General features: G+C 47.6%; 1 protein-coding gene across 2 annotated transcripts; it reads right to left on the bottom strand.

Annotated features, from left to right (window-relative positions):
• Positions 1-528: 528 nt before the first annotated feature.
• On the bottom strand, positions 529-6,150 carry ISCA1 (iron-sulfur cluster assembly 1). 2 transcript variants are annotated; one of them, XM_071581152.1, is made up of 4 exons: positions 5,944-6,150; positions 3,177-3,230; positions 1,406-1,511; positions 529-960 (listed from the first exon to the last, which is right to left on the bottom strand). In XM_071581152.1, exons 1-4 carry the CDS (start codon positions 6,076-6,078, stop codon positions 812-814), a joined length of 444 nt encoding a protein of 147 aa, XP_071437253.1. In that variant the 5' UTR covers positions 6,079-6,150; the 3' UTR covers positions 529-811. The 2 variants fall into 2 exon arrangements, with proteins under 2 accessions (XP_071437253.1, XP_071437254.1); XM_071581153.1 differs by having other exon boundaries at positions 5,998-6,150.
• Between the last annotated feature and the right edge of the window lie 4,144 nt (positions 6,151-10,294).

Here is a 10,294-nt window from a genome sequence, read left to right as displayed (position 1 = left end):
AGAGCACATCCTGTGAACACGCAGAATCAGAATTTGGAGGCAGTTTTACTAACTTTGCAATTTAATTGAAGAAAGATAAACAACAGAAGTTTGAAAAACAAGGCCCGTGTGTGTCATGTTTTAGTCCTCCAGTATTTCATGTTTTGAAAATGACTGAGTACAGCAGAGACTGTGCCTTCAAAAAGGAAAGGAAAAGAATTAGGTGAGAGCTCTTTGAAGCATTTCTGCAAGCAGTGTAGCCTACCACTATATTAATACATGAACAACATCGTTATTTCCCTGGATTTAAGGGAAAATAAAACATCAGAAAATGCACTTAGAAAAAGATGGAAATATCAGAGGACTATAATGCAAGCAAGGACTGTGTGCCTGTATATGTAAATCTTTATAAACACACACATACAAATGGTTGGGGGTTCTTGATCATTTGTTTGTTTTTCCCAAATCAAAGCAGAACACAATGTATTCTCACAAATGGGGTTTGCATGGGCAAGTACGTGTAGCATGGACAAAAAAATGACAAAGGAAAAGAATAGTGAGATTTTATTTCCTTGGCAAGGGCAAGTACACAGGTGTTTTACTGCAGCACTTCCTGTTCTTACCTTTTAGATCTCAACTCATCACAAATTACAGGATAACTACATCAGTGGTGGAATTTAACACAGAACTTACATTTTCAAAATCATTTATTATTCTTAATAGTATCCCCACTTTGCACAGCCTACAAACATGAAGAAAATGCATTTTCTTCCGGAAGTCATAATAGTAAGTGTTTGGGGCTGTTTAAAGTCAAAGAAGAAGTCCTAAGATTTCATATGTTAAAGCTTTCTCCACAGCCACATGTGCCTTTGATGTTTGGATTATTGAAGACAAATTCACTAGACAGCTTGTCTTCTACATAGTCCATTTCAGTTCCTAGAAGTGTCAGCTGTGCCTTCTTCTCAATAAACACTCTAACCCCTTGGAGACAACAGAAAAAAAAAGTTACATACAGCAAAATCATCTTTCACTTTGAAATTCTCTTTTGACCAGTGGTAAAATAGATAAATAAGAAGACGACCAGTGTAACTTGGTTTCCCTGGCCTACTTTGGGGCACTTTCACCACTGTTTTCACTACCTGTAGAAATCTGGAAACAGTCTAGAACTGTTACTTGTGTATGGGCATGAATGTCTGTATTTTGATGGGGAACAAGAAAAAATGATAATGCAGGGAAAGCAGCTGTAGAACTTGGGAATGAGTCTCAGCTTCAGTACATAATTGCCAAGTGTTACAGACAGCTCTTCCCACTCTTTGAATCCAACAAGATGACCCAAAACTTTCAAAAAACAAATGTTCTTTCCTCAAAATGACCGATTTTTGTCCTTACCACAACAGAATCTTGTTCTGCTGCATCAGAAACTCACCATCTTGAACTACCTCTTCATCAGAGTCTCCTTTTGATTTTGTATATTCTAATGTGTAAGAAAGTCCATTGCATCCCCTTGTACGAACACCAACTTTCACACCCACCTAAAAAAAAAAAGACAATAAAAACCCACTATCACAGGGATGACTTCTTCTTTAAAATCTATTCGGGAACAGCAAGTTAAAAAGTATGCAGAAAAACAAAATGCTGACATTTATTTTTCTCTACTGCTGAACAAAGAATGGAATAACCTTAACAGATAAAGTGGTAACATGTTTTTCCTTTTACAAATTTGAGCACCAAGGTAAAAAGACCCATCAGATGATTGCAGCTGTGGATCAAACCTAAGGTATGTTTAAGTTTTGAAATAACACACTGCTGGCACTCGTGTAGGCAGGTACTGAGTCTCATAAAGACAGTCAAATTTCAAAGCCAGATATTTTTGTGACTTATATTTGAAGTTTACTCAGATGCTAATTCAGGTGCTATGTTAAGATTATTGATGATAACATAATTATAAAACTGAGGCCAGACAAAGGCAGTTATTAAATTTTCGCAGAAATCTTGTAATGACACCATCAGAAAACTTATTTCAAGCCAAAGTTTTGAAAAACATACTTTGATTTCTTCACTACCTTTACTGCTAGTTTCACTTACAGAGTAATTATTTCCCTTACATCAAGTATGTGTATTTGCTTACTGTTTTAACTGACCTTAAAAGCCAACCTAGGCAATGTTTGTAACACTTACAGCATCCAAAAAGTCTGACAAAAAGAGCATCTGTGCAAGAAAAAGAACTGAGAAAAGGTTTTAACAAAACAGAAAAGTATTTGTGCACAACAGTCTTTCAGCAGCATCTGTGTCACCTTCCACACACCAGTGCCTCATCACAGAAGAGGAAAATTTTATTATCTCCGTAATCAGTTACAATAAAAATGTTTCAAAACACATAATTTGTCATCAAACTGTATCTGATCCTTTCAGACTAAATATCTTTCTCTACTTGAACTGCTACCAGGAATGGGCTGGAAAATGTAAACACCATTTACAGCATAAGAATGACTGACCATGTAACTTGTAGGCCCAAAGATTCCTTAGGATTGCCTAAGAAATTAGAACAAATAGTCTAGTTAGCTGGAGATGCACAGGAAACAGAAGAAACAATGGGCCTTGTAAGGAAGTGGAAAGAGAAATATTCTTCAGAGTCAGGAAAATCTAATGCTTCTTTTTACAATGGCTGTAAAGGAAGACTCTGTGTGACAAGCTCAATCAGTTATTTAGGGAAACACCAATTACTTAAAAAACCACATTGTCTGGCAAGTTTACTAAGAATTAGATGCTTTCTAATGCATTTGAACATAACTGCATTGTTGCATACTTCACAATGAGAATTTCTATGAGAACTTAAAGCTGAAGATCTCTTTCCCTACTGGAAGTCACTACTGTGACATATTAAAAGGTTTCAACAAAATGTAGCTCAAAGAGACATGAAGCTTAAAATTTTTTCAGCTTTGTTAACCTCAACAGAACTGTACAGTGAAATGCCATTAATCAGTTATTGCCTGCATTTAATTTTATTCCTGCATTTCATTTTATTACAAAATGAGCTTGATACATAAACAAGCTTCCCATCCAAAACAATATGCCAGTATCTCTAATGAGCACCTCAGTGTTTATTTCAAACTTCTGAGTTAGCCAGAAGTGCTTTGCAATTATGAACTGTGCTAGTACCTTAACACAATCTATAGACAGACTCTGCCTATACTTACATGCTCAGGTTTATCTTTCAGAAGCTCTTTTATCTTCTGAACAGCAGATGGGGTCTGAAAAACAAAACCACATACACTAATTTGATTTTTTTTTTATTTGCAGTGTTTGCATGTATTAAAGTGTGCAAAGTATTTTGTTTCACTATAAAAAAAATCTATTCCAACTCTGTGTACTCAAATTTTCTTAGTTTACATTTGCCTTCTATCTGCCAAGTTCCCCTGTCAGTATTGACTGATCTTTATTCTGCTTGAAACAGATGCCTGTTCTGATGATACTGACTGCTGTAAAACAGATGCCTGCTGCATCTAATCCACACAGAACACACTATCTCCTCACTCCCCTGCTCACCCACACTGGCCACAAATAGGTAGTTCAGAAACTGCAGTCCTTAGATGTAGGGGTTTTGGTTGTTAGAATACTAGAATGCTTTGGGTTGGAAGGGACTTTAAATATGATCTAGTTCCAACCCATGTGCAGAGGGCAGGGTCACCTTTCACCAGACCAGGCTTCTCACAGCCCCATTCAACACGGTCTTGAACACTGCCAGGGATGGGGCATCCACAGCTTCTCTGGGCAACCTGTTCCAGGGCCTCACCACTGACACAGGGAAAAATTATTTCCAGGTATCTAACCCGAATTTCTCCTCTTTTGGTCTGAACCCATTAGTCCTTGTCCTGTTGCTACAAATCCTGACAAAGAGTCCGTTTCCATCTTCCCTGTAGGCCCCCTTTGGATACTGGACAATTGCTATGAGGTTTTCATGAAAACTTTTCTTCTCCAGGTTGAACAGCCCTAACTTTGTCAGCCTGTCTTTGTAGGGGAGGTGCTCCAGTCCCCTTATCAACTTCAGGCCCTCTTCTGGACATGTTCCAACAGTTCTATGCCATTTTTGTGTTGGGGCACGAGAGCTGGATGCAGCACTTCAGGTGGGGTTTCACAAGAGCAGGGTGGGAGAAATCACCTCCCTCGACGTGCTGGCCATGCTCCTTTTGATGCAGCCCAGGGTAGGACTGACGTTCTGGGCTGTCAGTGCACACTGTTGGCTCATCTCCAGCCTCTCATCCACCAGCACACTCAAGGCCTTCTCTGCAGGGCTGCTCTCAATCCATTTGCCACTCAACCTGTAGGTGTGCCTGGGTTTGCCCTTACCCAGGTGCAGGACCTTGCATTTCACTTTGTTGAATTTCATGATGATGCCGAAAGGGTTTTTGTTCTGATTTTCACATTTTGTAGATTTTTAGAGGGTTAATATTTCTAACAGTTTAATGCCTTTCTATCACTACCCCTGTCCCAGAACAGGGAGCTCAAATTCCTTTAGTTAATTAATCTTGTTTAGACTCCTTTCCAAGGTAGAGCTGAAGGATATCAGAAGGGCCACAGAATGAAACATAAACACAGGTCAGTGACCCAAAAGCCAGAACTGGATGAACTCCAAGAGACCTTTGTGTGCCCGAGGAAGAGGAGCTGATGAAGACAGAGGGTCTTGATGACCCCAGACCCAATTCCAGGGGTTGGACCAGGGGTGGGACTGGGGCTGGACTGAGAAATGTGCAACGCAATGATTGGAGGGATCTTATTATAAAAGCCATGGAAACAAGAACTGGGACACATGCATGTCATCCTGTATTCCTGTGGGCTGTAGGCCCTGTGTTATTAAAGGACCTTCACTTTTTATCTTACCCTGCACTAACGTGGCTCAGAGTCCTTTTTTGGGGGGAAGGGTCATTCATGGCATCAATGAGGTTTGCATCAGTCCACCTCTCAAGCCTGCCAAGGTCCATGTTGTTTTTTTTCCTCCAGAAAATCACTACTGTAACTCAATCAAGTAATTCTGACTGTGAAAATTTTGTCATACGCATATTACAGACAAACAGGCAAAAATCAGTTAAGTACAGAAGTGCTTATGGCCTCCTTCTCTCTTCCCACTAACACAGGGGAACTGTCACTCTACAGCAGATAAAATCCACTGCTCATGCAGATCTAGCCATTGCAGAAATTCAAGAGCTCAACACAAACGTTAAAATTTCCATTACATGTCTACCAGTTTCTAAGCATTAATAACACAGAGTTCTTACCATAAGCTTAAACACACAAAGCAAACGAGAAGCAGACTTGCAGTACAACACTTCTTCTAATTCCTGCTACCTCTCTTCATTTGTTACTGAAGCACTACTGACAAACAACTGGACTGCCTATGCACTCGATCTGGCTCTGTTCCTGCAGGGAACTGACAGCACTTTCCTCTGCAGTGATCCCTCGCAGACTCAGTTAGGTTGGAAAAATCCTTTGGGATCATCAAGTCCAGCCTATGATCGAACACGAAGTTTTCAAGTTCGGCCTCCCCAGTATGGCTGCTAGTACAGAATACACCTCCTTTATCATTAATAACAGGATATAAAGCCTGCTTTACCTGCTAGGTAAAGCATTTCGCCTTTTTTAAAAACGTTAAATCAATACCCGTTTGGGGGTGTCTGTGCAATCAGACCGTGCACACGGAAGGGCCGCTCTGGTGCTGTCCCGGAGCTCTGCGGCTCCGCGGGGCCTTCTCCCAGCTGGATGAGCGAGGAGCAGCAGCTCCCCCTCTAAACTCGGGAAGGGGAAAAACAGCCCCCTCAGCCCTCCCGCCGCTGCCGGCCCCAGCGATCCCGGCCTGGCGCTGCCCTCCCGAGCGGCACAGCCCAGCCCCGGCCCAGGCCCCGGCCGGTGTCCCCAGGGGCGGCCGCGCTCCCCGGGCCGGTGGCGGAGGCCGTGGCGCAGCTCCCGCACCCGTGAGAAGCGGCGGTCCCCGTGTCCCGTCCGCTGCCCACCCGCGGCACTGACCAGGGTGAGCGCGGCGCGGGTGGCCTGGATCCTGCGCTTGCTGACGGCGCGCACCGTGGCGCGCACCACAGACGAGGCCATGGCCGACTCCCTCGGCCATGGGCAGCGCCGCCGCCGCAGCCGCACTGCCCCCACCGCGCAGGCGCGGCCCGCCCCGGGTGCTCCCCTGTCCCCCCCCGCGGGTGCGCGCACCGATAAGCGCCCGGGCACGGGCACGGCTGTGACGGGCGCGGCCCTGCCCCGGGACAGGCCCCGCGGGTGCGCGCACCGATAAGGGCCCGGGCACGGCTGTGACGGGCGCGGCCCTGCCCCGGGACAGGCCCCGCGGGTGCGCGCACCGATAAGCGCCCGGGCACGGCTGTGACGGGCTCGGCCCTGCCCCGGGGCAGGCCCCGCGGGTGCGCGCACGGACAGGGGCCCGGGCACGGCTGTGACGGGCTCGGCCCTGCCCCGGGACAGGCCCCGCGGGTGCGCGCACGGACAGAGGCCCGGGCACGGCTGTGACGGGCTCGGCCCTGCCCCGGGACAGGCCCCGCGGGTGCGCGCACCGATAAGCGCCCGGGCACGGCTGTGACGGGCTCGGCCCTGCCCCGGGACAGGCCCCGCGGGTGCGCGCACCGATAAGGGCCCGGGCACGGTTGTGACGGGCTCGGCCCTGCCCCGGGACAGGCCCCGCGGGTGCGCGCACGGACAGGGGCCCGGGCACGGTTGTGACGGGCTCGGCCCTACCCCGGGACAGGCCCCGCGGGTGCGCGCACGGACAGAGGCCCGGGCACGGCTGTGACGGGCTCGGCCCCGCCCCGGGACAGGCCCCGCGGGTGCGCGCACCGATAAGGGCCCGGGCACGGGCACGGCTGTGACGGGCTCGGCTCTGCCCCGGGACAGGCCCCGCGGGTGCGCGCACCGATAAGGGCCCAGGCACGGGCACGGCTGTGACGGGCTCGGCCCTGCCCCGGGACAGGCCCCGCGGGTGCGCGCACGGACAGGGGCACGGGCACGGGCACGGGCACGGGCTGCGCCTCGCTGTGCCCGCGGGGGCCGCAGCCAAACTGCGTCCGGACATCACGTGGAAAGGGGCGGATTTTCTCGAACCCTCAGTGTTTGGGTAGTCTCGTCAGCGCCCCTGAAGGACTCAGGTTAACTGGTTACGGAATAACAAACTTCACTGATACAGAATGTTAAGGAGTTGGAATGGACCTTCAAGGTCATCCAGCCGTAACTCCCCTGCCATAGGCAGGGACACCTCCCACTACAGGAGATTGCTCAAGCCCTTCCCAGCCTGGCTTTGAGCACTGCCAGGATTGGGGCATCCACAGCCTCCCTGGGCAACCTGTTTCCGTGTCTCAGCACCCTCAGAGTAAAGAATTTCTTCCTAATATCTGAGCTAAATTTCCTTCCTTGTCCAATTACTACAGTTCTGGAGGAATAGTCTACCTCGTTTCCCTGTAAACCTCCTTCAGGTACTGGAAGGTTGCTGTGAGGTCTCCACACAACCTTTCTCTTCTCTCAGGCTGAACAGCTCCAACTTTCTCAGCTTGTCTTCCTTGGGGAGATGCTCCAGTTCTCTTTACCAACCTTGTGGCCCTCCTCTGGACTTGCTGCAACAGTTCCATGTCTCCTTGTGTAGGGGACACGAGAACTGTACTCTCCGAATGTACACTCCAAGTGAGGTCTCACTAGAGCAGGCTGGAGGCTGAAATCACCTCCCGTGACCTGCTGGCCATGGCTGATTTTGATGCAGCCCAGGATTCTGACAGGGTAAATTTCAAGGATTGCCAGTGATGATATCTAATTGCAAAAGCATATTCAAAGCAATATACTAACTCCAAGCAATTTACTAACAACCTCTAATTCCTAGCTAGCTCAAGATGGTCATTCAGTGCACACAGAACACTTTTCTTACCCAATAGGTGTCCCTGTGAGGAAGACAGGTTCAGGCTGTCCACTGATCCCAGGAGTTACGATGGAGTCTTCCCTAACTTACCATTCTTACCTCGCTTTTGTACTATTTCCTTACATTTAGGTGGAGCTCGAGTGAGTCTAGTCATACATCTTACTCCATGAGCAGTGGGGGCAAATATCTCAGTACAGGAGCTGAGACAGCCTTGGGATGGGAGCATGCATCAGTCTAAGGAGTGTGATTTCACCATGGTTGCTGATTCAACAGTGGGATGTCTTCCTTTTTCTCCCTTGCTTTTCAGATTCTGTGCAGTTCATCAATGAGAAAGTACCATCAAGTTCCTTCCTCTGCAGGGGTTTTGACAGAGCCTGGCTATAGTGTCTCCACTCTGCTCCACATTCTGTTTAGTCCTGATACCAGAACTTTGAGATCTAACAGGACTAGTACTGCTTGCAATGGAACATACCATGGAAAATTACATATAGTTGAGACAAGCAATTTAAAGGAACTAGCCAAGAAAAGTAAGGAAACAATGAAGAAGTGAATGGAAGCAGCCAGGCAGGCAACACCAAGTTACCCTGTAACCAGGAGTATTGTCTTAAAGAATTTCATAAGGCAGTCACTTAGAACTTTGGGGGCTCCAAACAGAAATGACCACCAGAGACCCCCTGTGGAGCCCCTCAGAGACCTTATAAGGGTATGTATATGTAAGTGTTGGGAAATGTAATGAATACGTAACAGAAATGTGGAGAATGGTAATGCTGACATAAATGGTAGAGAAGACACCTCCATGTGCACTTTGGTGCAATGGTTACCAGTGCACTCAGCAAGCTGAAATCCTCCAGTGTGCTGTAATAAAAGAATGCTTGCCTGCTAAAACTCACAAATGGACTCTTAGAGGTTTCCTTTTAGGCAACAGTCCCCCTTAGACTGTATTCTGTGTGGGAGGTGTCCTAGTTCAGCAGGAGGGACCAGCTAACCCTGTGTGGGGGTGATCAAAGCTGTGTATTCTACCCCCTCTATTCATTCCCCAAGGTCAATGGGCCATTAGCAGCAGCTGCCCAGGGAGCCATTATCACCTTCACACCCAGCCTGAGGGGGCGGAGCTGCTAATGGGCCATCAACAGTTCAACACCCCCTGGCTCCCAGAGTTAATCACCCATTGTGTGAGTCCCCGCCCAGGGGGAGGGACTGGGTGCTCCCTGAGGGTACATAAGTGGTGGGTAAGAAGACCTTGGGAACTTCTCGTTGGATCCAGAGGAGCAGCAGGACCTTGACAGGAGGAGATCCCCGCTCTCGCCCAGACCACAGCCCTCGTCTGCACCAACAGGTTTTTCTTTTCCTTTTGCTCTGGACTTGGAGGAACCACACGGGTCTCAGCACAAGGGCAAACAAACCCCCTTGGGTTTGTGCCCCAGGACACTGGGTTATACTGCTGGGGTTTTGTGAGTTGGGAGCCAGGGGGTGTTGAACTGTTGATGGCCCATTAGCAGCTCTGCCCCCCTCAGGCTGGGTGTGAAGGTGATAATGGCTCCCTGGGCAGCTGCTGCTAATGGCCCATTGACCTTGGGGAATGAATAGAGGGGATAGAATACACAGCTTTGGTCACCCACACACAGTGTTAACTGGTCCCTCCTGCTGAACTAGGACAGCTGCTCTTCTGGATCTCAGCCTGCTGGAGACATCGTGGGAGGACAGCTTGAAAGCGGCTGGGTGAACTGTACTGCTTGTGGCTGCAGTGACCTGACTTTGAGAAACCCCAACAGCCTTGGTACAGGGATACTCATTCCATTACTTCAAGTTGGATGACGGCCATGCCAGAAGGAAAACAACTACCCATTCTTCACTTCCTCTGACAGCATCCTTAAATATGCTAGGCAATAACTTAAATCTGTATTTCTGAATCCAAGCAAAAGTGACACATCCAAATCTTATCACCTCTTACTTTGGCTCCCCAGTTCTGTGTTTAGCAGGGCTGAAGAGTTTGCTAGTTAAGTGTGCAGATGGGTTTTTTTACATACATAATTATGCCACTGCTCTTCAATAAATTGGACACAGTACTACTACTTCAAATATAAAGATAGCACATGTATAAAAAAAAAAGTTGCATTTTCTTTAGCTACAAGCCCCCTGTCTTTTCACACCCAATTTGAGCATGCATCTCAACTAAAGCACTCTCACTTAGGGATGGGGGGGATTTAAATGCACCTCTGGCCTGAGGCTGAAGTCAGTACACTTGGAGGGGTGAAGTTTGTGTACAAATGCAACTAATGCCTCCTTAATCATTCACAGTCTACCATGCAGGCATGAACAAACAGCTTTACTGTCTGCTTCCTCAGAATGCTTCCAATTATCACTCTTTAGTCCCCTGTCTACTGAATGAATCTTGATATGAAA

The sequence above is a fragment of the Pithys albifrons genome, chromosome Z, assembly GCF_047495875.1.
Source record: "Pithys albifrons albifrons isolate INPA30051 chromosome Z, PitAlb_v1, whole genome shotgun sequence".
In the NCBI taxonomy this organism is placed as follows: Eukaryota; Metazoa; Chordata; class Aves; order Passeriformes; family Thamnophilidae; genus Pithys; species Pithys albifrons.
The sequence above is the reverse complement of the archived record's forward strand: the minus strand, read 5'-3'. Positions and strand labels throughout refer to the sequence as shown.